The sequence below is a fragment of the Toxotes jaculatrix genome, chromosome 3 (genome assembly GCF_017976425.1).
Source record: "Toxotes jaculatrix isolate fToxJac2 chromosome 3, fToxJac2.pri, whole genome shotgun sequence".
In the NCBI taxonomy this organism is placed as follows: domain Eukaryota; kingdom Metazoa; phylum Chordata; class Actinopteri; family Toxotidae; genus Toxotes; species Toxotes jaculatrix.
The window spans coordinates 10,374,627-10,402,451 of record NC_054396.1 but is presented as its reverse complement, the minus strand read 5'-3'; the positions used below and the strand labels follow the sequence as shown (position 1 = coordinate 10,402,451).

At 43.4% G+C, this 27,825-nt stretch overlaps 1 protein-coding gene across 2 annotated transcripts; it reads right to left on the bottom strand.

Annotated features, from left to right (window-relative positions):
• Nucleotides 1–84: 84 nt before the first annotated feature.
• Nucleotides 85–27,802, bottom strand: LOC121179872 (paxillin-like). 2 transcript variants are annotated; one of them, XM_041034963.1, is made up of 14 exons: nt 27,599–27,802; nt 12,275–12,456; nt 12,014–12,099; nt 11,621–11,760; nt 11,222–11,417; nt 10,945–11,092; nt 8,631–9,995; nt 7,421–7,690; nt 6,816–7,142; nt 5,366–5,524; nt 4,401–4,574; nt 3,172–3,253; nt 2,895–3,043; nt 85–2,805 (listed from the first exon to the last, which is right to left on the bottom strand). In XM_041034963.1, the coding sequence occupies exons 1-14, from the start codon at nt 27,609–27,611 to the stop codon at nt 2,539–2,541; spliced, it is 3,558 nt and encodes a 1,185-aa protein (XP_040890897.1). In that variant the 5' UTR covers nt 27,612–27,802; the 3' UTR covers nt 85–2,538. The 2 variants fall into 2 exon arrangements, with proteins under 2 accessions (XP_040890897.1, XP_040890898.1); XM_041034964.1 differs by lacking the exons at nt 6,816–7,142; nt 7,421–7,690; nt 8,631–9,995.
• Between the last annotated feature and the right edge of the window lie 23 nt (nt 27,803–27,825).

Sequence of the window (27,825 nt, the reverse complement as noted above, 5' to 3'; positions counted from 1 at the left end):
ATATGATTCGATGCAAAACACTGAACAGTAATAGCATGTGTGAAAAGTAAATGCACAGAAGTCACACTTTTCTCGGACAGAATGCCAGAAATAAAGTAATTATTTTATTTGCAGCAGTTATATTAATCAATCAGTAATCAGTACCCACCCACACAAAGAGCGAGAAAAAAAAAAGTTCAGAGAAAATTCAAATGGTAAAAGATCACATGAATGTTTCCATTTAACAAAGCAAAGTTCACTTAATCTCATTAACAGTAAACAGCTTTGATTTTATTTCCCTTAATTCTTTGACAGAAGAAAAAACTATAAGGCAATATACCGTAAGAAGATAAATATACATGGGGCAAAATGAACTCACAATTCCTGTTCATTTTCTTCAGCGTACACAGTTTGAATGAAGGCGCAAATGTCTTTCCAACAGCCACACTGCACCCCTGCTACCTGTAAATCTCAATCTGCTACAAGTTTACACTACACGGTCTGCTGAGTGACTCGGTACAGAGGGTTTCTCCTTGGCTTGTCTATTACAGTGTAAGGTTTCAGAGATAAGATGCATCACAGCAGATGAAGCCTCTCCCGGAGTTCAGCCCAGAAAGAGTCAAATCACAGGAAAGGCTGAAAACTCCACAGTGTGTAAGACCTTATTGCATTGACACATTTGGCACAAGAACGCAAGAAATATCCTTTCAAAGTAAAAGCAATCTGAATGTGGATACTGCATATGAACTCCTTGCACACCTAGTGATCAAAATGAATGGCGAACAATACTCTCAAAAAAAAAAAAAAAAAAAAACAAAACCCACAATGAGTTGTAAATTTTGCTAAAAGCCTGGCCCTGGCTTGGGGTCATATTCTGATTCCTGACCAGCCAACACATAACATCCAGCTTCCATCAGTGACCAAAGCACAGATATCCACTCGGACAGAAGGATCATATTTCATGACTCATCCTAAAAATACTGAGGGCTGTGTTTCCATGGAAGTCTGATGCACAGGATTCCTATTAAGTTTGTGTGTGTGAAACTATTGTTAGCTTACTTGCCAATAGAGCCAGCTCTTTGCAAATCAGTGTGAGCCAGAACAGCTCAAAAAAAAAAAAATACATATATATATTTTAATCAAAACAGTGACAAAACACAGTTCTGTCGCATTGAGTCTATAGAAATTTTGATTCTGATTGTAACAGCAACTGGCAGCTAGTGCTGATAAAACTCCACAAAAAAGCAACGAAGCATGCTTCTAATCCAAATGCACAACCAAATTATGAATCATGAACCAGCCTTATTAATAGATTTAATACAGAGATAAATTCACAAGAGTAGCAACAGTAAAATGTGAAGACAAAAAAATGTTGAACTGAAGCTTAAAATTCTTCTTGATAGCAGTAAACCTCCACTTTCAAGAATTTGGTTTTGGCTTTCTTTCTTTTTTTTTTAAATCAAAAACAGCAAAAGTTCAACATTTATAACCACAGTACATCCTAGTACTATCCTGCAAAGGTTTAATTTCCTTTAAACATTATTGATGTACGTGACAACACATGTTTTGCAGTACTGAAATAAAAACTAAGTTCCCAGTTGCTACATGAAAAAAGCGTTCAGTGTGGTTCTTCTCCTAATGATTGATTTCACTTCCAATGGGGAACAATGAAATTACATAAACACACGTGAATGTACTGCATGCTGAAACTGAGAAAACATCTGGGTTTATATTTTTTTATAGTAAAACAGTAGAAAAATAAGAACTTAATGACATCTTGATGACACTAACTTGTAAAATGCACCTTTAAGACGGTCTCATCAAGAGATCTGTGGCTGGAGTGTGTGCAAAGAGAGTCTGAACTGGTATTTTAAAGAAGTGAAGACTGAGTTCAGTGTGTGTCTATGTGCATGTACGTATGGAGTGTTATTTTAAATGGCACCTCAATAGTTTCCAAAACTAGAAAAATACATCTTTTTTATAGATTAGTAACACTCATTGGCCAAGCACTGGGTATTCAACACTCAACATATTTTAAAACGGATTAAGTCAACTCTCCGTGGTCCATGCAATCAAGCAGCTGTCTCATACCTGCATACAGTAAAACCACCATATGGTGCAAGGTCTAGCCCTGCAATGGGGGAATAAAATCATTTACAAATCACAGCTTTGAGGAAGTCTTACGACTTCTCTCATATGCTCGTATATGTACACACGCACAAGGGGAGGTTTGCATCTTTTCTTTGCTACACACAGGAATAAAACTTCTAAATAAAAATCTCTTTGGGCTCTCTTAAAAATGTTTAGCAAAAGTGTGAAATGCCAAGCCTGAGAGGGTTGGACAGCCAGGGAAGTCCCTTCAGTGTCAAGAGTCAGAGACATTTCCCGTCCTTCTGATGTTATCCACCAGCGCATTAAAACACCTTCTGTCTTATAAACCACCTCACTGACTCATTCATGTTAGACACGTGAGTGCACACACATCCAGACATGCATTTAGACACAAGAATAAATGTGCGCAAACGTGTACGCACACATTCACACACACAGACACGCAATCTAGCTGAAGAGTTTGACAAAGCAGCCGTGGCAGTAGGGCTTCTCATTCTGCTCCTTGAAGGTGCCTTTGTTAAGCTGCTTGAGGCAGAAAGCGCACACAAAGTGCTCCGGGTGGAACTTCTTGCCCATGGCTGTGATGCAGCGGCCGGTGATGGGCTTCTGGCAGCCAGAACACAGCGAGCCGCGCCGCTCGTGGTAGTGCGACTCGCAGTACGGCTGGCCGTCGTGGTCGAAGAAGCTGCCATTTATGAATGGCGTGAAGCACTCCTGCAGAATCGGGGGGAAAGAGGTAGGATTTATGATGAGGGGTTGACACAAAAATGGCCAGACTCAGTGCAGAGAGACGAGTGACTCACCCTGCAGACGAAGCATTCGGGGTGCCAGAGGGAGTTGAGAGCAGAGATGTAGTTCTCCAGGATGGCACGGGTGCAGCCGCCACATTTAGGGGCAAACATGTCAAAGTAGTCCTTCCTGCAGAACGCCTTCCCATCCTTCTCATGGAAACCTAGACGGCAGGTTAAAAGACACACGCTGACTCTCTCTACATGCTCCCTCTAACAATAAAAATTCAACTCTTCCCCGAGAGTCTACACAAACTGCGAGTTGCGTCATTAATTGATGAGTGGCTGATACCTTCTGGTCCAAAAAATGCTCCACACTGGGCACAGAAAAAGTGCTCTGGATGCCAGGTCTTATCCAAAGCAGTCACTACTTTCTGTGAAGCAAAGGAGAAGAAAAATGGTCAAACTTTCACTATCTCCTTAATGTGTGACCCATAACTATGATTCTCTCAAAAAAAAACAAAAAAAAAACAGGTCAACATACAAGTGTGTATATTAGTTGTTATGGGAGAAACTAATACATCAGTGAGTGGGAGGCACGGACAGGGCAGGAAAAGTCCACAGAGGCAGCGTGGGAGGTGCTGGAATGCTGTGACTCTTAGCTCATGTTTTCCAGCCATGATAGCATTTGTCAGCTGGAGGGACACTCATACTGTCCATGTAACACAAGATTTTAGAACATCCACAACTACTATGTTTCTGTAGCAGGGTTAGAAACACTCAGTGTAAACCACAGTTACAGACCCCTTAACATTTGAGTGCACGAGTGTTTCTCAACTTTGCCACCAGGGGGTGCAATGTTGAAAAAGAGGGAGGACAATTTTTACAAATACTACTGATTAACCTTACCGACAATATACTGAAAATATAACAGGCATAACTGGATATTATAAAACTTAATTAGAAAATCTATGTATATTTTGTAATTAAGTTTATATACTATAAATGTCAGTGGCTTCCTCAGACCATTAGAGGATGATTTCAACACCCCTGATAAAAACCCAAAGACTGAGAGTTCAAAAATAAGAAGGAAGACAAAGGAAGGAAGAACCGATAGATTAGTTGTATGTGTGTGTGTGTCCCTTTGTGTGAAACACACTCTGCAAGGATGAATCTGGAGGCCTTGGCAGTGACTCATGTTGGCCTTTCCCCTGGCCAAAGTCCACTGTCCACTATCTTCTTCCCTTCCAGCACCTCTGGCACTGTATGTGTGTGTGCGTGTGTGTGTGTGTGTGTGTGTGCGTGCGTGTGTGTGTAAGAGCAATGGCTGAAAACCCCTGAAGGGAGTGTGTCACTATGAAGATTGGACTGAGTGCTGACGAGTTAGAGAGGAGAGTAGCATGCAGTGACATGGACATATGCATCAGTCTGTCTGCATTCACAACACAACTACAAGTCACTTCCCTTCTACTGCTGGACAGCAAGGCCTGAATCCATTAGGTTATGAATAAATAAATATCATTATTGTTAGTGTGCATATGTGTATGTGTGTGTGTTTGTGGTAATGCATGCATTACTAACATCCAGTATGGGTCCGTTACAGTAGTGGCATCGCGGTGAGAACAGGTTGTGGTAGTCTTTCTCACAGAAAGGCTGTCCGTCTCGCTCAAAGAAGTTCCTGGAGCCTATCTCCTCCTGGCACTGGGTGCACACAAAGTGCTCGGGGTGCCACGTTCTGCCCATGGCAGTCACCACCTGGCGTGGGGAGACACAGCGCATTAAACAGAAATGAGCTGCTAGGGGAACGGCCTGGCTCAGCAGAGAAAATCACTGCAGCCTTGCATGCAAGGAGCAAAGAGGATATTGCAAGCAGCAGCAGCAGATGTAGATCTCATAACTCAGTGTCTCAAAAGACGGAGGATGGCTACACAACCATTTTTGGCTGCAAATTTATGATAACCGCAGTTCATTTTAGTGGAATTTTATTTCCACAAGAAATATCTGTATGCTTCTTGTGAGCAGAGGTGCTTTCATTTGGTCCATCTTGGGTTATCTTCAAATTGAAAACATGGTAAAATCATAATTTCTGATAAGTTACTGATGAACGTTGTCTTTTCACAAAGTGACATTTAAATAAAACAGATTTGCTGCACGTTTTTGCATTTCTCAGACTAGTGACTGCCACTTCAATAAAAAGTTGATTTATTGATAGATAGAGTTGTTTTGACCTTAAGCAATCAGCACATCGCGAGATATGCAGAGCACAAGCCAACACTGCACAACCCATCCAATTTTGGCAAATAAATCTGTAAGTGTGCAATCTTCCTTTCACCACATTATCAACAGAAAAACAGCTATGACGATGTTTTATTAGCCCACTGGGTATTCTAAATTAAGTCTGAATTGGGTGTTTATGTCATAAATTAATATTTCAACTCTTTGTATGCCACATAAATCCTATGTAAACACATTTTTATTTAGTATGTATACCATCTGAAGTCTTGTCTCAGTGTGAACTGACTTGTGTGATTCAGTATTATCCTCACCTGTCCAACAATGGGTTTCTTGCAGGCTCCACAGATGCCTTTAGCCACAGTCTGGACTCCGAGTCTGTTGAGGTCCGACTGCAGGCTTCCCAGCATGTTGTCCAGCTTGTTGGCTGGTTTGGGGAGCGCAGTGGGAGACGTCTTTCCCTGGGACTGGATCTGGCAGAGATGGAAGACCCAGAATGGTTTTATTACACCACTCGGGTGTACAGTGCAGGGGGTTGACAAAACAACAACAAATGTCTTATAAGAAATAACACTGCTGACAATACTTCTACAGAGAAGCTTGTGATACTCAGTCAGAGACCTACACAGCAACACAAACAAGGAAGACCTTCTTCACTATTATAAGGAATAAAAATATATACAGTAGATATAAAAAATAGGTTGTGTCAGACTTAATCCATGTCATCAAGGTTTGATGATGACTGTGAATGTGCATCTAGGTGCATGTGACTTCTGTAATGTAAGCGAACACACACCTTCTCACTTGGTGTGGACACTGGAGCTTCATGACTCCTACGTTCCACTGAGAGAGAAAATAGCATCCATGTATTCTCTCTCACTCACACACGCACACGCACACACACACACACACACACACACACACACACACACACACACACACAAACACACACACACACACTCTCTGACACACACGTGTAACACACACAAAAACAAATGACCCATCTTACCTTTGACCAAATAAAATAACCAGGATTCTCATAAGGCCTTTAACTTGGCTGCATATCTTACACTACCCAGGTTAATCTACTACTCCAAAAATCTAAAACTACTTCAAAAAACTATTAGGAATTCTAAAAGATGTGATGGTACATGGTAAAAGGCACGAGGACATGCTGGTGTCTAACCTAGTGGGACCTGTTGACGGAAGTCCTATGGGAGATGCTATAATTGTGGTGGTAAGTGTGCTGTCATGTGGCAGATTAGGTTTCAGTTGCACTGTGAGTCTACCATTCCTGCGCATGGCAGGACAGTTAGTGTTATGGGAACATGGGGGGGGGTTACACTCCTCTTGCCTCTAAGCTCTTAAACTCTCCACTCCACTCCGAACACACGGCTGCTGGCGCCATCAGAAGTCAGAATTAGAAAAGGGGGCTCAGTCTTGCTAGCCTGGATGTTGGCACCCCTCATAACCTAGACTGACTGGATTTCAGACAAAGCTTTAAAGAGGCTACCTGTTGCAACTTGGCACGAATGGAAACCAGCGGTCAAAATCAAAGCCAATGAACAGACAAAGTCTATGACTCACGCTAATACAGAGGAGCAACTGCTTGGATTTGCACCAAATAAATAAATAAATAACCTGACTCAAAGTCACAGCAAAAACCAGACAAGAGATTCAAACAGGTCAAGTGTGAGAGAAAGTGGAAAGAGAATATGAGGTCAGAGAGGAGGAGAGGGAGAGATGAAGAAAGGTGATCCGTGCCTGCATTGGTGGAAAGATGGGGTCGTACTCGGTCTGACATCCCACTGATACAAAGACCTTGGGTGGCGGAGGTGGCGTGACGGGCTTGGGAGGGGGGCTAGGTGATGGAGGGGGCTGGACGGGGGGAGGTGTGGGCTCCCTGGGGGGAGGAGTTGGCTCTTTAGGGGGTGGTGGGGTAGGTTCTCGGGGAGGAGGAGGGGTCGGAGGGGGAGGAGGTAGTGGCGGAGGAGTCTGCTTAACTGGGGGTGGCTTTTTGGGTGCTGGGGGAGATTGTGGAGGGGGGAGAACTTTTCGCTGTGGGGCAGGTGATTCAGGAGGGATGATGATCTGGGGGAAAGAAGGAAAAAGGAAACAGCAGAAAGAGGAGAGCAAACACATAAGGTACAGAAACAGGGTCAGGATGAAGAAAAGGAAACGCTAATGAAGCAAAATTGGAACAATGTGAGAAAACTTAAGATAAATTTAATATCTACCAGTTAATTCCTTGACTATAGGCCACAAAAATAAATTAAAAATATCAAAGGGACATATAAGTTCCAACTCTTGGCTTAACGTGGTCCAGGAACAGCACTGACTACTACCCGCTGTGTGCCTCTGATGTCTACCTTATCCACAGATGGCTGGACCCCTTCCTCACGTGTTCGCTGTGGGTTGGACATGACGATGACTCCCTCCGTCAGCCAATCATCTGGCTGTTGTTTGCGCCGGCGCTCCACTCGCCCTATCCCCAGTTTCCCCTGCAGCTCCTCAATGAGTCGGTCTTGAGAGTTGCTTTTATTCACAATGATCGGTCCCATTTTACGTCGCAGCAGTCCCTCCCTGTACATCGGATGCACATTGGAGGTCTCTTTGGTGCGCCGGATAACTGACTTGAGCTGGAGGGTAGATAATAAGGAGGCGTGGGAAGCTGGGGTTGTGCCATTCACCACAAAGTCCATGTTGGGTTATGAACGCAAACAGGGCAGTTCCAGCACAGGACGTCTCACTCAAGTGGCAAAAAATGCTCAAGCACTGGCTTTGTCAGGCACTTGCGTGTTTAATTCATGTTGCTCACTAAAGCTAAGCACAACCTTCCGTTCAAGTCCATTATCTATCAAGTCCACTTCAGGAATCTGTGGCGTGGCATGCTGGATAGCTGATGTCAGCACAACACAGGTCGCAAAACGCTTTCACAAAGGTCTACACATGCCAAAGCGAGGTCAAAGGTCAAAGAAGCAAAAATGTCGTATGTTTTTTAGTTGCCTGTGCTTCTTCTTAGAGGATAAATACAAAAATATCGGCTCTGCTGTGGAGTCTCGGTGACATCTCATTGCAGTGATTGAAAACATATCTTTGCATCATTCGTTGGCTGTGTAAACATGAGAGGCCAGGCCCAGTGACTAACACAGCAATGTCGACTGAAGCAAGTAAGAGCGTGCTTAGACAACCTTTTAGCAAAGCTTTCAACATCCACCACAAATAGTGTCTCTACAGGGAGAGTTCTCCCTCAAGCCATTTTGTAATTGCTATGCAATGACACCACATGCATCACACCACAAAGATGGAGGAATTTCTCCGCATCAAGACAATTTCATACTGTTGCACAGCTCCTGGAGAATTTGTAGGAGCTGCTCTCCCAAAATAAGCTTGTTTCAGCAACTAGAGATAAACTAAAGCTTGAACAATCATCTGACACAGCCATCTTGACATTGCTGTCAGAGATAACTATTATCTTAGGCCACATGGCCAAATAACAAAAAGATAACATGGGGTCCTAAAGCCTCTCTAGCTTTATGCGAGCAACTTATTTTGGAAGAGTCGAGTTGAGCCTCCTACTTGGCCAGAAGCAGATAGCCGCTCTACAGCAGAGGGCTGCTGTATGGGCAGGTCCAGCGCCGCATCTGGCGTCCCGGGGCAAGTGGAGGGGGTGAAACACTCGTCCATCCAGCTGGACTCGGTCAGGGGGGTCAGAGTTCCCTCTCGGCTCAGATCAGGGTAAATACCATCTTCCTCCTCCCAAGATCTGTCTTCATCTCCAGGAATAACAGAAGCAGGTGGCTGGTTCTCACCCACTTGGGGGGAGTCAGGGGATAAGAGTTTGCCTAAAGCATCATCCAGTAAAGGCTCCCGGCACGGCCATGTTAAATCCAGTACTTCCCCTGCCTGTTTTTCTGTGGGTGGGGGAGACAGACTTCTGGGTGGTACAGTAGGAAGTGAAACTGGTGAAGCTCTGGGACTGCTGGTGCCTGGAACTGTGTATGTTTTTCTAGTGACTGAGACAGGACTCTTAGGAACTGCAGTTTCACTCTTTGGAACTGTAACTGGACTAGAACTCTTAGGTAGAGTTGGTGAACCAGGAATATTAGGGATTGTCACAGGACTTGAAAGTCTTGGAAGTGACAACGGACTTGCACACTTGGGAACTGTTTCTGGACTAGCACTCATTGGGACAGGTATTGGACTTGAAAGCCTTGGAACCATGACTGGACTCTCACTCTTTGGCACTGCCTCTGTAGTTGTTGGCATTGTTACTGGACTTGGATTCTTTGCAGCTGCTTCTGGACTATGACTAATGGGAAATGGACTTGGACTCTTGTACGACTGACTTAGATTGGACCATTTAAGATCAGGTGGACTAGGACTCTTGGCTCTAAGAATGGGACTAGTGTTTTTAGACACAGTAACAGGACTAGGGCTCTTGGAAACAACCACTGGACTGGAGCTCTGGGCAGCGGGACCTGGACTAGAACTTTTGCCAACAGTAATTGGACTGAATCTCTTTTCAGCTGGACTTGAGACTTTACTAGCAACAACTTTAGTGGCTGACACCTGTGTAGAGCTGTGGACTTCAGGCTGGCCAGGAGTTTTCTGAGTACTGGAGACACTGAGGCTCTCCACGTGAGAGATCTCAGAGGTGACACTGACACCATCATCTTTTTGTTGGATCTGGGAGAACTTGGATGAAGCGATCACTACAGTAGAACCAGCTGAAGTTGTAGGGACGGAACAACCATCTTCATCTATATGGAGTTCCAGGGGAAGAGGGGTACAGGAAGGGGTTGTGTAACTAGAAAGTAGAAGAGTATCCACTGAACCAGCATGAGAATTTATAGATGGGGCAGTTACAGCTTGAACAGCTGGTGAACCAGCTACGAGTGAGGTGTCTACTGCCTCCTGATTTACAGACAACTGAGAGCCAGACTGAATGCGGGTGCAATGATGGAATGATTGCAATGTACATACAAAGACAAGACATATACAGTGGTAGAGAAAAGAGAAAGAGACCAGGAAAAAAACAGATTGAGAATGAAAGGAATAAACAATAAAGAGTCTCACACACAAAATCCAGCAAGGGTAGAGTTTTCTCAGTTGTCTTATCTCAAAAGTAACTGTTTCAAAAATACTACAAATTAACTTAAAATGCAAAAAATAAACTTCATTTTAACAAAGTAAGCAGCCAGGCACCATAACCGAAAATCTCAAATATTACTAGGGTGGTGAATCAACATCTTTTCTTTGACTCAATATCAGCAAAACTGACCACTGTGATCAAAAATATAGATACCAGTTATTGCTATGAGATAGTGGGGTATAACAGGAAATTGGACTGAAGAGCATTATATTCCACAGTCATCCAAACCAAGCATAACAAAACCTAAATGACATCTTGTCCATATTTTTTTTTTTTTTTGGTCAACTGTGACAACAATTTCAAGTACATTTTGAATTAAAGGCTCGTTGAGATAAACAAAAAATAAAATAAAAAAAAGCCCCACCCTCTATAGTCATGCAGCTGCATGATAGCAAAGGTTTCATCTGGAAATGAAATGTGTGGAAACTGCTGATGATGATGATGATGTAATATGTGTATATGTGAAACAGCAAAACAGCAGAACATCAGTTCCAGGAAAACTCTGCCATTTCTGCTGTGGCCCACTGCCAGCAGCAACCAATGTATCATCACAAAACCACTGAATAAAATTAGTCTGATCCAATCCGTCTCTACAATTAATTTAACAGTTGTGCAAACCCCTAAACATGTGGAGCATGGTCCTAAACAGTCACACACACACTGCTAAAAATAAACATCCTCAATCAAGTGTTCAAACTGCAGAGCCCCAAACTCTATCCACTTGTGAACCATACTCACATTGCTTTGGACTTTGAAGTCCGACAGGGAGGCCATGAGCTCATCCAGCTCTCGTGTGGCAGAGGAGGCAGACATCCTGGCTTGCTGCTGTGCTGGTGTTTCCTCTTGTCCATCTGTTTGTTCCTCTGACACCACCAAAGGTGTGGGACTAAAGAGGAAGAGAACACAATCGACTAATATTTAGCATGAAACCATAAATGATACTTGAGCAGTAATAAAAAAACATTTCAATACACTGGTGTAATTTGGTTTCTTGCTGTAACAAAGTGCCTCTTACATGGATGAGGGCACGGAACTTTCCAGTTCATCTAGAAGGCTCTCTACACTTGGTCGTACATCCTCTATTCCTCGAGTCGTCGCGCTGCGTTTGGGCTTCTCCACTACAGGTGGTGCAGCCTTACCAACATTAGAGACTCCATTCTCGTGGACTTGGTGGATGATGCTGCTGGAAGGCAGTGGTGGAGCTGCTTCTTCTATTACAGGGGTGGGGGGAAAACAAGCTAGGTTATCATAAAAAAAAATTTCAAAAAAGTGCAAGACAACAAATTAGAGAAAGGACATCCCTGCGCAGTAGCACAGAAACAGAGATGTCCAAGTCAGATAGTGTGACATCTGAGCTCCCTCAGAGAAACATGAGTGTGTGTTTCATAAACAGCAAATCAATCTCCGTGTGTACCTTCTGTGGGGAAGGCAGGGGTGCTTTGCTGCACAGCGTTGAGCTCCAACAGCAGGCGGTCCAGCTCAGACAGGTTGCTGCCCAGAGATGAGTTCATGGCAGAAGCTGATGACTCACTACTCTTCTGCTTATTAGGGAAACTGTGCAGAGCAGAAAGAAGAACCAATACTAATCATCTGCAGAGTTATGGAACGGAAAGGTTGCTATGTTTTCAAACAGTGTGTCTGCTTAATCAGTGAGTCAAAAGGTCAAAACCAAAATGGGGATTTCTGGTATAATTTAACAGCTGAAGTTAAATAGAAACACCATGTTCTCACTGTGGGTTGAAAACCATGGTAACCACACTGACTTATCTATTTCAATCACAGGGGTACAATCTATGGGGAATTCTACCTGTATACGTGGTCCTCTTCACCAGGGGCTTGGGTTGGACTGCTGCTACCTCTAGACCAGGGACTTCTCTGAGCTGAGCTGAAGGACTGAGCAAAGGAAGTAAAGTTTTAGTTGCTGTAGAGTATAAGCAGAAGGCCATTCTTAAATGAACCACCTAATTTACATAAACCTTTATTTATGAGTGAATTAAACTATTTTTAAGTGTAAGATCATTCATATTGTGCCCAGGACATAAACAGTGTATGTACAGTGTGCATGTACCTCTGTTTCATCTAGTCCGTTCAGGGTTTGCTCAGAGGGAGTGGGTGGGACTTGGGGCGGAGAGCTGATGTCTTGCTGGGTCTGACCCCCAGCTGGGAAGGAGTAGGGGCTCTCGTCGGACAGGAAAAGCGGGCGCTTGGAAATGTGGGATGTTGTGGACTCAAGGTCCGCCAACAAAGCATCTATGGAAATACAAGATTTATCATCACAGGTCTGAAGATTATTGCACCCACAGACAGGGAAGGGCAATATGATGATGACAAATACAGCATATATGAAAATCTATACACAAAAACTGTATAGAGATATCAAAGATCATTTTAATATCTCCAGCTATATAAGGTCATTGTGAACAAAGCTGCAAATTTATGAGCAGAGGGCACATAGAAACATTAAATATACAAGATTTTCATGTATTTCATTCACTGAATTTGCTTTAAAAACATTTCAGTCTGGTTATTTGATACGGCTTCAGAAATATTTACAATATCACAATAATAAAAAGCATTTCAACATGAAATCATGTAAACTGTGATAGATTTTTACCGTGTTTGCCCACCCCTTCTCAAAAATTAAGATTCATTATTCATTATTCATTATGTCCAGTATTTAGCACTGGAAAACTTCTTGCAGTCCATCACCCGTTTGGTGTGGATGCACACACAACCAAATAATTACAGGGTTTTTTTTCGCAATTGGCCAAAACCCCATGTGCACTGACATCAGGGGAGGTGGAGTTGTAAAAGGTGAATCATGCAGACTGTCACAGCCGCTCCTTCGGTTACTCATTGACCCTCGTCTGTCCCGCAGCCTTTTACATGTCTTAAATCCAAGAGGCGCAGGTCAAGTCTGCAGCGAGGCACACATGCTCATGTTTACCGTTTACACGCCAACAGCTACCATTTCTGAGTGAAGGGGTTATTTGGTATTTTGAGAACAACACGCTCCAAGAAAACAACTACTAATTTAGCAGTCCTAACCAGTAGGTAGAAGGACATATAACATTACAGGGGATTTAATGAAGAGCACAGGCTGTATTAGTGAATACTTGGGCTTATTTTAGCGCGCTCACTCACCACAGCAGGGTTTAGTTTCCCTTGCAGAATTTCACAAGTCCTGAAAAATAAAACCCTAAATTTAATAATAAACACAATCTCATGAGAAATGTCTTGTACGAGTAAAGGGCTACTTTTAATTATTACTTATAGATAATTACACATTTACCACCCTACCAACACATGACAGGCTATCAAAGGTCCAGGCAAACTTCAAGTCCAAGCCAAATAAGCCATAGCTAGATACAGCAAATGTACAGTGCTGCTATTATCAAGTGTTATTCTTTACTGCTGAAAAGCCTATTTAAAATGATTCAAACTGAACTTGACCACGGCACTCAACCTCCGTCCTAAAATAAATCACTAGGTCAAGAAAGACAAAACCGTAGCTAACCTAACATGGACATGAGACGTACCTTTGAAGAAGACGAGCAGTTACACCCAGGGAAATGAAGAGGAGATAACAGAGAGAAAAAAGAAGTGGTAGTGCAGGAGGAAGAGGACAACCCAAACAGACTGTCTGCCAGGCAGGAACTGCCTTTCTTAACTCTACCATCAGCATAAGAGTACAGGAGGAGGGGGAAGAGTAGGGTGCCACTGAGCGCAGAGGAGAGGCTGAGGGTATAGAGGGGATGGAGGGGTTAAAATGAATGGCAAGGGGTTAGGTTCAACCCCCCCACCCTTTCAAACTCCCCCACTGCTATACCAGTTCCAACCAAGCTGCCCTGAAAGCTCAACTTAAGAGATACTACTCACGCAAATGACGACCCTCTGAAAACAGTCTCTGAGGACGGAGCTGTCCAACTTTGGCAGGCAGAGCTCGTTACAGCAGAGGAAGGACTGTACACGCTGTTGTGAAATGAGGAAGGCTGAGAGCAAGCAGAGATCTTATCAACAGAGCCATGCCCAACTAAGGGAGTGGTATCACAAAGGTATATAAAGGTGTAATCAGCCCCTCCTTCACACCGTCAGCGCAAACTCTGCTTAGGTTACCCATGACTCACACTCGATTTTAACACATCTTAGTGTTACATGTTGCATTAATCTTGGCCTTTGAGTACAACAAGGATCAGATGATTAAAATATGATCCCTTTTACAACGTCAACCCCCCCCCTACCCCCACCCCCACCCCAAGCGCAACAAGGTTTCATCAGGAAACTTTATGCATTTGTACATTTTAACCTGAGCACAACCGCAAGCTACACCAAAGTATCATCAGCACAGTTGTAACTGGGACTGCCGTGTTTCCCAGACAGAGAGGAGACACGGCAGAAGCAGAGCCAGATCAATACCAGATCCACTTGGACCAAACCAGCATTCGCATGGTGAGCATGATTATCATGGCTGACATGCCAGCTGACTGGGTTTCACAGCAGAGACTCCTCTCTCGACACAGAGGCCTTGGCACATTCCACAGAGGTTCATTATGGATACAGCACTGTCCAGTGTTTACACTACTGCAGGCAGATCTGTGAGTGTGTCTGTATCCTCATCTCTTACTTGGTGGTAGCAAAAAAACACAGCCACAGCCATAAAGAGGCAGAAAAAAACCCCAACACAATTATCAGTCTTTATAGTCCATACCAAGTAAGTTGTGCAACGTTTCAAAGATGTTTCAAACCAACACCGGACAGGTGCACCCAACGCTTCAGTGTCTGAGCTCTGCTTGTGGTCCAGAAGAAGAGGAAGTAAACACCATGGGAATTTATTGTAAGGAGGTTTTTCTCTCTTTAAAACTTAGAGGTTAAGACAACTTCTTCTTTTTTTATTCTTTCAGAATAAAAAAAGAAAAGATCAGAGATCTAATTTGATCAGAGCAAGTCCAGACATTCATCTAGCTCTCACTATAAGAATTGGCCAAAAGATCATTTTGAGTTCATCAAAACTGCAATCACTGAAATACTGCATAAATACATGGTGAGTACATCTGGATGACGCAGTATATCTGTTGCTGATGTCTGAACAAAGTTTTACTGCAGCTGGTGGAGACCTCAGTCAGCAGATGTTAGTCCAGATGGTTTACACAAGAGATGTTAATCAACTTAGCTCTCGAGCTGAACCGGCCTTAACTCTGGTTATAAAGAATCTGCTGCTCCAAAATAGAGTTACTGCTCAAACATGAACCTCCAGGCTATATGAAACAAATATTCTGTTTGGCATCAGCTTATAGCAGATCTGTGCTTTAACTTCAACATCTAAGAGGCTTTGTATCAATAAAGCAAGTTAATTGAAATCAACAGCTCATTTCCTTCAACAAAGTGGACGAAGTCCTATAATTTAAAGAAAATAGGCTAAACATAAAATATAGAAACTAGCAGCTTCAGGTTTGCCTTTGTTCACTGAACGCTGCATGTTTGGCATGTTCTGACCCATCCGCAAACTACACAAACACACAGAGGTGTGTCGGCCTCTTCTGCCAAGAGAACATACCATGATGAGCAGACTCTAGTGCAAAGCACAGACTCATTCCCCAGTGACCAAAAATGGAACTACAGTAAAATGAGGAACTCATGAGACCTCTGAGTGCACAGTCTTAAAAATCAGCCTCCTGAATCATTCTTATCCTGTAAGGAGAGACAACTTAGAGAGAGAACTTTATATGAGTATATTTTGGTATATATTACTGAAAAGGCTCTGTAAGAGCGAACTACCATAAAGTCATTTCATAAGGGATAAAACTTGTTTGAGGGTTTATAGAAGCAAAGCTATGTAAAAACCACGAGAGACCAAAGTTCCTGTGAAGCAGGCAGCTGTGATAAGGAGACAGATCTACTTCTGCCTCCCTAAAATAGTCCGCACCTAGATCTTGCAATCCGCCTACATCAATTAAGCACAGTCCAACCTCTTCATTTGCACCTAATGAACACGGAAAAAAAACACCAGCATCCTCTCACGTTCCATGTCCACAACATTAAGCATGACAGGGCAGGCCACAGCTGGGCTCACACAGTGAGGAATGGCGGTGTGAGAGAGATAGCGAGTGAAACTGGTTAGAGTGTGTGTGCGTGGCGCGCAGCAGGCAAATCCTCAGAGGCTAAAATGTGGGTTGACGCAGATTAAGGAGACTCCCTTCCTCCCAGATGAATGGTGTGCATTTTAATTACACGAACACTGCTCTGCATGGGGCTCATTACAGGAGAGACGGAGAGGAAGGGAGAGAAAGGGAGAACGAAAAAGGGACTGGGAAGATTGGGTTAGCAGAAGGGGAGATGAAAAAGACAGGAAAATTGGGAATAAAGGGCGGGGGATGCAGGAAAATGAGGGTGTGGATAGCAAACCATTTGAAGAGTCACGTATGTTGACAGCAAACACCAGGACAGATGTTAGATCAGCATGTATATTGCAACCGTTGACAGTCAAAAGCAACGTGAAATATAAATGGGATCTAATGAGACAATGCAATCCTAGAGCACTACTGTTACTCTGAGGTCTGACCAGCGTAGGAAAGCCTCCATTATTCCTGACAGGACATCCTGCCTGCTTCCCGCTGCTCACACTGATTGAGCTCTTATCAATGCTGACCGCGGCACAGAGTGAATCAATGCTGTCTACTGCTCAACACATCCGCTGCTTATTTAGCCCTGCTGGTAGCAGCTTATATCAGAGAACAGGTCCTATGAAAAGTAAAGTAAGAAAACCACAGCCTTTAAAAACCTGCAGGGGGTGATGTCGAGTCGTGTGTGAGAGCCTGGTACACTTCTGGCTTTTTTTTTTTTTTTTTTTTTTTTTTTGCTCCTCGGGGCTGATACACAGAACGGGCTTTATCTAAGAGGCTCAAAAATGCAGAAGCATTTACCGAGATATGAGCGTTCACCAAAGTGAAACTAAGAGGATGAATATCAGCAGTGAACCTGCGAGATTCTGTCTGTCCAGCAAGTTTACCTGTGCTCTCTGACCCCCTTTCTACATCTCGCCTCGCTCAATTCCTTTCATGTCTTCCCTTCTGTATCTGATGTGTTGCAAGGTGCAGGGTGGCTGATATGAATTCCTTACATGCCGTGGCTCGTCTTCCAAATATGAGGGAAAGAGTGAGAGATGCAGAGAAGCGCGAGGCTCACGGCCATATTGCGCAGTAAGACAAAAAAAAGGGGGAACTAAAGGCAAGATAGGACAGATGAAAAGAAAACAAAAAATGTCAGCTGTTAGGCAAAGACATTTAGCGTATAAGGAGTGTCGGAGCGTCTCAGTCTAATGTTTATAACTGTAATAACACATAAGAAATAATCTCTATTGTACAGAACAATTTCTAGCTCCACTGGTTGGAAATGTGAGTGTACACAGAGGTGAAGTGACAGCCTTTCATGTTCTGTTGTAAGAGAGATGGCCTTTCAATGTGACACAAGCTGACAGACCATCACAGAAATGATAAAACCCTTTCCCTGCTCTTTGCTTCCACAGTGGAAAAAAAAAAAAAAAAAAAAAAAAAATCAGGACAAGATGGGTGCACATGCACTTATGCTTTACTCCCCTCTGGGCTTGTGCTAGACAGCAGAAGGCCTGTGCCTGTGTTCATTCGGAGCGCTTCAGCAGGCACACAAGCGCAAAATTAAATCACACAAGAGACACACACACACACACAGAGACACACACACACACATACATACAGGTACAACAGTGGAGCAACAACACTGCATACAGGTGCCTCTCAGCCAGGCTGCCTTCGCATACCAGAGACAGACTGAGGCATCTAGGCCCACTATAAATACCTCCCCACCTGACCCTGACCTGTGGGAGTAGATGTACAGTAGATGATGGATGGCCTGGACGGTCAAGGCAACAGCAGGACAGTACAGACCACCCAGCCGGCCTGCACTATGTGTTACATTACATTTGCGGTACTCTCATACACTTTCTACACTGTGTGAAGAAGAGCCTGGTTAGAGTTTCCTTAAGATCAATGAAGCGCTGCTACAGATGCTGTTAAATGGAAATGGCACCACAGCCCACACTTGCAATTAAGTCACAGAATACGACTGCTTACAAGGCAGGATGGACTCCGATTTAAACTACTCAGTACGATTACAGCAAATCTGTTTAGACACACGCAATCCAAAACTTAAAACCTGGACTCAGGCCCAGAGAATGTCTGCTAATCAAGAACCGAAGTAAAGCAAACTGACTGAATCCTATCATAAACGGAGCAAGTGATTCCTGATAAAACACTCTGCAAGTGGTATTTGTGACTATGGGTCATATCATTATGACTTAAATTACAGTGTAACCGCGTGTTGCCTCTGCGTGAAAACAAGGCTCTTTTGTGTGTAGTGTGTGTGTGAGACACCCACAAAGAGAAAACTGACACACACATGTTCTGCTTTTAGCAGATTGCTGCAGCAAAAAGCATCAGCTTCATAAAGCAGCGGCCATCCTGGTGGCTTGCTGGTTTAGACAAATGCAAAACGAGCAAAGTGTCCGTGAGCATTCATTTCTGGCGGGGGAGCTTTGTTGCACATCGTACCCTTCTCTCGCTCCAAATTTAATTGTTTAACAGATAAGGCTCTGGAAAAGGCAAAATGCCAGCAGGCAGGTTTTTTGAGCCAAAAAAAAAAAAAAGCTATGATAAAAGCTATGATAACTTAACCAGCACAGCACCAAACAGCAGACAGCTGGAGCATTTAGCAGCTAAAGAGCCAAACATATGCCTCAGGAGTGAGTGGAGACCAAAAGCAGAGCTAAAAGGAGAGTGAATATTGGACAAAAACACCCTGTAACAGAGCCAGTGAGCTTACTATGCTAGCAACATGAGGGCTCCAGGTTTGAACCCCAGTCTGAGCTCTTCTGCGCCGAGTTTCCATGCTCTCCCTGTGCCTGCGTCGGTTTTCTCCAGGTACTCTAGCTTCCTCCCACAATCCCAAAAACATGCACATTAGGTTAACTGGCTACTTTACATTGCCCCTAGGTGAGTGTTTGCGTGTGTGTCTGTCTTTGCGTGTCAGCCCAGTCCAGGGTTTACCCCGCCTCTTGCCCGTAGTCAGCCGGGATAGGCTCCAGAAAACGAATGGATGGATGAGGGCTCACATGTTGTGCTTCCATCCAGAGGAGGCTGCGTGGGCTAAAGACAACCAGCTGAAGCCTGTCACTCCACTGAACCAACGTCCTCTCCATGAGGTGACAACAAAATTAGCCCCAGTGAAAGACTACATCTACAATGAGTTTAATTTTGGAAGTTACAGCGATATTACACAATACTGAAGGTGCTTTGAGATGTTTCTCAATAAAAGAGAAGTTGAGTAAATCAGCAGCTGACTTTTTTTTTTTAATGGTGCAATACGTTTATGGTGTATTTTGGGTCACTGTTGTCAAGTGGAAACTCGATAATCGATTGGTAATTGAATTGAGACCTCAATAATCGTAATCGAATCAGGAAATTGGACCGCCCCTATAATTACATCTTTAATTCGAGTGTAACAGCCACTTTGGTTTTCACATACTTTATTCATTTTCACATACTTTATTCACATACTTTATAAAGAAATTTGAAGAAACTGAAGATATACTATTTGAAGTACAAATCTGACAAGGGTTCAGCCACTCAAGCAACAGCTGACTGGAGAAACAGTCTGTAGTCAGTTGTTTGCTTATATTGACACCTCTTCTCTCTCTCTCTACATTTCCACCCTGAAAATAGCACGTTTTGAGCCGGCTAATGAGTCTGCTTTCCCAGAAATGACTGTGTGCATGACCTCAACAAATATGCATAAATAAAGCTGCAATCTACAAGGTGTGAAAGTAAGGGCTTTCAAGCACTCTTGGCAGCCTTTTATCTATGTAACTCATGCAACTTGAGGGCATTTTCTGTATTTGCCTTCCTAGAGGGCTTTTCACCTAAGAAAGTCATTTTTATGGTAATTGGGTTTTTTTGCACATTTACCTTACTCTACACATTTCATTTCCCTTGGATTTTTCTGTTGTTCAACATTCCAGCATCCAACTATATCTTTAACTATATCCACGGCTGTTACAGTCAAAAACTGGAAAAATGTGAGATTTTGGATGCTTTCTTAATATTTTTATATCTTCCCTGCGACCTCCCAGATTTACTTAAGTGTGAAGGTGATCCGTGATTTTAGAATGGCTTTGAAATTGTCACTTTTGTGCAGCTCAGGAGCAAAACACACTGCAAATCATATCTCTGATCACTCTCAAGAATACATTTTGTGCTGTCATCTTTATCACACCAAACCATTTGCACTTCTCACTTCCTGTCCTGACTGCGTTTAAGTTTAGATCATTTTGCTTGATGCTTTTTCCACTATGTTTTTATTCTTGTTCTGTTTCGGCTCATGAGATGTGTTTGTAGATTTTAATCCTTGAGGCAAATCTAATGCCCACAGGGAAAATGCAAAGAATTATTTCATATGAAAGAAGATTATCATTGATTAAAGGATATTTGAACGTATGAATAATGTATCAACCTCCATGTATGACTGCAAGAACTGAGAGAAAAAAAAGAGAGACGGGAGTATCTGTAATTAATATTATCAATCAAAAGATAAACTCTTCTCTTTCTGTCTCTTACCTAAATTAACTTTCTTATGTCCTGCAGTAGACGATGTACAGAGGAAACCAAAGGTAGTCTGTGGGCACACCAGTTTTCCTGTGGTTAATACGTTGCCCCGTGGTCATGTTCGTGCATGAAACAGCAGTGAAACCACCTTTAAAATGTTTCAGCAGTACTGAGGGTGCTGCATTTCTTAAAGATAGTATGAACCGTGTTGTGGAGGTTTTTGAGGGTTTTGTTGAACAACACATAAAAATCTGATATTGTGCTTTTGCCATTAAATACCGTCTATGGCTTAATGCACAAACTTTTAACTGAGCCAAAAGAAGAACAAAGGTTAATATGAATTTTGCGGAATGTCTGTGTACAGTCAAGTACACAAGTCTGGACCACTGTTGTGATACTAAAGACATTCATTCATTCATCCGGACACCTTCTTCAGCTCGACTGCCAGACAGGAAATCCTCAGCGTTTGTCCTGTGGCGATGCCACTCTGCCTACTGAATAAGAGAGCAACTGAGAGCACAACAGAGGACGACAAACTGTACATAAGCTTCTTTCTTTTCCTCTGATACAAAAATGTGTAAAATGCTTTCAACCGAGCATACTCCACCCATTTATTACGATTGTGAGACGCAGTTGAAAGATCTGTGGGGAAATGCATTTAGGAAGACACTGAGTTAAGATATTTAATGTCAAACTACTTTTTCCAAAGTCAACAATGACCCTCAGTTTTTGAGCTTCTTTGCTCAGCCTGCTACGATCATAACCCAGTGAAGTGTAGAACGGCTCGAGAGACAGACGGATAGATGGATTGAAGAACATTTTTCCCCCTAATCAGTTTTGTCTGGTTCTGTCTTTTCTGGGTTGAAGTAGGTCACAGCACCAGAAACAAGCTGCTCTTTGTCCCCCTCCAGCAGCACAAGGACAGAGGGAAGAGGATGAAGAGGATGGAGAGGAAGGAATAGTGAGGTCTGCAAAGCAGGCCAAATAATTCCACTGTAAAACAATCAGCTCTATCCGGGTGCCAGAGCACACATATGTGTGTGTGTGTGTAAAATCTTGTTAAAGCTACACCCTTATAAACCTGTGGGGTTGTAATCCTGACCCAGCATCACTGATGCTGTCATTAAGCCGAGTGGGGTCTAGATCAGACGTCCTGAATGATCCTCTTTAACAAGCCAGATGCTGATTGTAAATCCAGCTGTGGCATAAGCAATCTGAAACACACACACACACACACGCTGGCTCACTTTCTCTCACATGTGCACACCCACTGCTCCTCCACGCCCCTAGCTTCCCAATTAATCAAAGGCCTTCATTGTGGCGGCTTCAAATCCCAAATAGGGCAGCAGCAGCAGCGTGTTGTGGCTATTGAAACCTGTGCCAAGGCCAGAGGAAAGCTGCTGGGCACAAACCCATTTCCTAATAAAACAGCAATGTGTTATCTGAGCCTGCAGCCGTGCCAACCATACAACCTCTTAGAAGAATGACATTTAGGAGCCAATTAGAGGAAAGTCTGAAAAGCCACGCAGGTGCATTTGAAAGGCCATCTGACATTTCAAGAGCTCCATTTCCAATGACAAACTTATTATTACACTGGACCAAAGGATGTGTTATTGTAACAGCAGCTTCCTACTGAAGCACTGTAGTTTATTCCTGTGTGTGCTACCAATCAAATTAAGCAATTTTCGTGGCATCTTCTTCTTCTGTGCAAAGCTGTTATACCAGTTGTTTTCCCCATTACAGCTCACATCAGAGGATCAGCAGCATCACATCAGCCGAGCTGTCAGTCACTGTCAGGCTGAGAGTGGGGGATGAGAATCCTACTAAGTCAGCAGGGAGCCCAAATCATCAGAGCACACCAGGATGGTGGAAGGCTTATTACAGCTTTAGGCATCTATGCATATAGTATATATATAAATTCTCCACCTTCTGCTTCATTTCTTCACTGACAACATGCTACACTGAGCTAAGGGGCCGTTGTGGCTGCCTGGAAAGAAAGTAGGAAACCACAAAAACAACAAGAAAGAAATCCAGGATTTAGTAAGAACCGACGCAAACCAGTCCCTTCTGCTCACATTAAGGAAGTTAAAAAAAAAAAAAAACAGGACAGGATGAGGCATGTCCACAAGTTCTGTATGACTAACATAATGTCTGTGATGTTAGCAGCAAAGAAACTTTCTGACTGCCACTACAACAGATGTCACTGAGGGCACTGTACAGATCCTCACCACGGCCAGATTTAGCTCCAGTCCCTGTGAGCCTACGTATGTTTTTAGGCATGAAGGCTTATTTCCGCTTAAAGAGTGGTTCCAAAAACCTACAGTAGCTGTTCGGATATCGACCCTGGAGGCTGTTGTTATGGTGCGCTGGGCCCATGAGAGATGACATGACGGTTGGCTGAGTGTAGAGCTGTTGCTGCTTAGTCAGCTTCCCCTTCAGAGCTGTCTGTCCACACCAGCAGACTGCGATCAGGAGCGTGTTTTGTGAGTCTGTGTGTGTGGGTGTGTGCGTGTGTGCATACACCATATGCCTCAATACCCTGCAGCATTTTTATTTTAAAGTCAAACAGATGGACTAGAAGAGATACAGGGGATTGTCTCAAGCCTTCGGATGCTACATTGATTCTCTGTGTGTTTGATTTAGGTGCATGTGTCAGGCACAAGAGACTTATCATCCAGTGGAGGCAGGCCCTTTGTTGCATTAAGCCGAGGGTCACTGGAGATGTAATACGCAACAACAACTTGCCAGGTTTTTTTTTTTTTTTTTTTTTTAGCTCAAGCAAAAAGAGAGGGGATTTTTAATCATGGGAATTTCCAAGTTCAAACTCCAGTACTCCAGCGATTTATTATTGCATTCAAGTCCTATGCGCATATTCATTTTCTTGGAGATAGAAAGATTGACACCACTCTCACATCTCTTCAGTGTGTCTGTAGCAGGGGCATCTGGTGACCTAATGGTTTTTACCATGTGACAGCAAAGTTTATGGTTTGATAACCGACTAAGGGACCTTTGCACATCACCCCCCTGTCTCTGCGGCCTTGTTTCCTGTCTGTCTCTATACTGTCTATAAATAAAATATTTTTAAAAAATAGCGGGAAAAAAAACAGCTTACTGGCTAAGCTTTGCAGGAACAAAAATGCAGTAAGTATATTTTTCAAAAAACTGAAGCCTCTATCTATGAAAGACCACATGTAAAACAGCAACTGTTTATGTTCACAATAACAATACAGGAAAGTCTGATATGTAATTTTATGTGCTACTGATTTTCTCTCAAACATGTTAGTGATTCCTCAATAAGATTTATGAATTTTGCTAATTCACTTCCAACAACAAACCTTCAACAAATTCCTTCAACTCTCTAATTTACTGGTTATTACACTGTAGACACTGTAGAGTTACTGGTGCATCACTACATTGTAATTTAAATGTGTAAGAGGTTTGACTATTGCTGAAAACCACAATGCCTGACAAGGTTTTGCTGCCAGTACGGAAATGCAAAGTGAGTTTCTCACACAAACCGTGTCCTTGATAGAGTGAAAAACTACCACTCAGGCATAACTGGCATCTGGGTCACAGTCTACTACATAGACGAGATGACAAATGTCCACGTGAGCCGTCTTTTTGGTGTATAAACAATGAACAAATCTAAATTTAGACTCAAATGTGTATCTAGGCTACATTAGATCCAACTTAGAGTTAGTAAAGAACTATTTCAACCCACGCCCACTCCGTGAGTGACATTTCCAAACGCTGCAGCTGCTGCGCTGACAGGGCTCTGGGGAATCACTTCACTTCAAATGATGCCACCAAAGCCACTGCGAAACAAATCAACGAGAAAGAAACAGGGCAGTTACTGTATTTGCAGATATATAAAAAAGGAAATAGTGAAAGGTACTGCAGATCAAAGTCAGTAAAAAGACGTTAACTTCGGAAGCTATCTGACATTCACGTCTTGTTGGTGCAGGCCCAGAGCAGTGAAGCACAGAGTAACACTTGGCAGCGCTGATAGCTGGAGAAGGGGAGGTCAATGAAAGTTTGCCTCAGAACAAGCCACAGCATCTAAACTGCAAAGATTGCACCGATAAAAGGAGACACAAATGATACAAGTCCATGTCTAGCATAATAAAAGACACACTTTTGTGTTATTATAGCTACAATAATTTCAGATACTAACACTTTCATTTCTGACTGGAGCTAAAAACCTGATAACTGCAAGCGATCAAGCATTTCAGACTGCCTTGATCCAAATCTTCCTAAATGCTAATCTGCGCTCCTGCAAACTCAGCCAGCTTTAAACTGTCAATAGATTGCAGCCTGCAGTTTCCTACGTGGTTCACCACAGGAATGGTGGGGAGTGGGAAGAGAGAGGGTGGGGCAGTGCAGTGTTTAAGGAGGATAAATTTTGGCTGAGGCCCAATCCCTGCATGTGGGCCTGATCCACCCCGACCAGCCTGCCTGAGAGCAGCATGCTGGAGGAAGCATTAGGATATAACAAACTGAGTGTGTGTACACATCACAGGGAAGATGCTTTCGGGGGGTGGGGGGTGGAGGGGTAGGCAGCACACCTGCCAACCAGAGTCACTGCTTTCATATCAGGGGTGTCGGAGCAATGTGGGAATAGCGAAAAGTGCTAGAAATGAAAAATAAAAGTGTGGAGAAGGGGGAAAGAGAGTTGGTGGAAGGTTACTATGTGCTGCTGGCTTAGCACTTGAGAAGAACTCTGCTAAAAATACATGTAGGTTTCGTTGTCCTCTGTGGCGTCTGAGGTGCATGGATCCCTGCGCTGCCTCACCTCAAATCTTCTGGAGGTGCTTCGTTAGATCCCCAGCTGCATTTAAACCACATCAAAACAGCAACACTTCCAATTTTCATAAATAAACGGAGGAAAAAAAAATTCCCTCTGTGACCCCCATCCCAACACCATCCATAATGACAGAGCCTACAACTGTATCTGGATCTTGTGTGCCATATTTTTTACAAGTGTCGGCTAAAACGATGACAGAATTTACAACCCTGTGACATGGTAATTACACTGGGTTGTGTAACACTCTTTTTTAAGCAGCTACTTTAAGGAAAGCCCTTCACCCGTGTAAGCTGAGAAGGTATCCATGAATATTGGCTGGATATAGAGTGACCAATATTCTCAGTGCAGAGAACCAGAGAACTGGGTATTGGCCCAAAGTGAATACATACAGGTGCTCTTCAGAAAGACGGTGAAAACGCTAAAGAACACTGCACTCAAATTGCTTTTTAACAAAACCATTCAACATACAAAATAAAACCGTTCTGAACAGCCTTGTCCTGTATGGAATGGTACTGAAATGTTAACATACTTGTCTCGTGTCTGAGAGCAAGCCCACCTGCAGTTGACACAGGACGGTAATACTTCTGGATTGGCTTCTGCAACACATTTATCATCTCTGACTTTACGAATGCATCTCGGTGTTTTTTTAGCATCCAATGAACCCGACTCCTTCAATGCATTTCACGGATGTCCTGCTAAACTTAACCTTACAGTTGCCAGGGTAAAACTCAAAGCCTTGTAAACACAAACAGTAGGAAGGAAATTAATGGGGGAAAAAACTGATAGGATTGTGCAAGCTGCATTACTTCAGCAGTCTTCCTTGTGTTTTTAGTTACATTGCACACTTTTACATCATTTAATGTGGTCTGCATGGTTTCTTGTTTAAATTACTCTACATTATTGAAATAGACTTGTGAAAGCTTTGCAGTAGATGCAACAAACACCACATACATTGCTAAAACAAAGCAAGTAGAAGAGTGTTTGGTTCATGGCAAGAATTATAAACTATTAAAACAACAGCAAAACGACTGTCACTGTAGCTGTATTGTGTGTATCCAGAGCCTTGTGCTGAGCTCCACACTCTCTCCCTGTCACCACAACCTGCCCTCAGGCATGACATTTTCTGCTGTCACTAAGTGTGCCATAATTCACCGAGTTAGCCTCGTCCTCACAGGCAGGACGACGGCACAGCTCCCCTGGTTTTCATCTGCTGCACAGTATGTGCGAGCTGGATGCAGCACCGGTGTGAACCCGCTGAATCCAAAGCTTAAAGTTAGTTGCTTTAAAATGATGTCCCGACCAAACCGAGCATCATTCAACAAATGGAGGTTTCACTGTTACCACCTGCAGTGGGAGGCAGTTATGTAATCCTGACAATCACCGGGAGGAGGCTCAATAGGTCAGCGTCCCATCAAAAGCCAAACGACCCGGTGCGGTGTAATTTGTGTATTTCTTCCACCAGTTTTTGAGCATGGAAAAGTTAAGGGCAGCACCGCAGTTGCCATTCGTGCCCGGTTAAGTGATGTGGAGGAATTGCGAGAGGAATAACTCAACGCAAAACCACTGTCGGTGCACCGGCCAGAGCACCACGTCCACTCCAGTATGTTTCTACGGTACAAATACCAGCTAACAGACATGTTAATTAAGCTAATTACGGCGACGAGCCTGGTGCCAGCTGGTTTTCTGTCAGCACGCGGGGCCTTTCTGGGCACGTAACCTCGCGCTGAGCTCAGCTGAACCCGGATAACTTAACCTACCTGGACACATATATACACACACACACACACACACACACACACACACACACACAACACTGCCCTCCGGAAAATAAATAAATAAATAAATAAAAACAGTAATTCGGTTGATAATACCACAAGCGCGAGCCTTGTGTGTTTGCGCTAACAGCACGCACGTACACACGCCGCTTTTATGTTGCGTTCACGGCCAGAGAACTTACCTAAATCATCCATGTTGTGCCGGAAATCGTTCTTAATGCTGGGAACCGGACCGGTCCTCCTCTGTCGATCACAGCTGGACTGTGAGCACCGAGCAGCCGATTCAGCTCCTAATCGCCAAATCTCCGGTCGCTGAACGCAGCGAAGTTTTCAAGTTGCCCCTGCTGCTCGACGAGCCTCAAACACACTCACAAACACACTACTCCCCCCCGCCACCCCTGCCCCACCT

Bases quoted from the DNA above. Each gene is read 5' to 3' on its own strand.
- LOC121179872 (XM_041034963.1), bottom strand. The intron at 11,761-12,013 runs GTAGAATTCCCC...TGCTCTGCACAG, and splicing joins GAAGAGGACCACGTATACAG to TTTCCCTAATAAGCAGAAGA. The intron at 11,418-11,620 runs GTACACACGGAG...CCCCTGTAATAG, and splicing joins CCCTGCCTTCCCCACAGAAG to AAGAAGCAGCTCCACCACTG.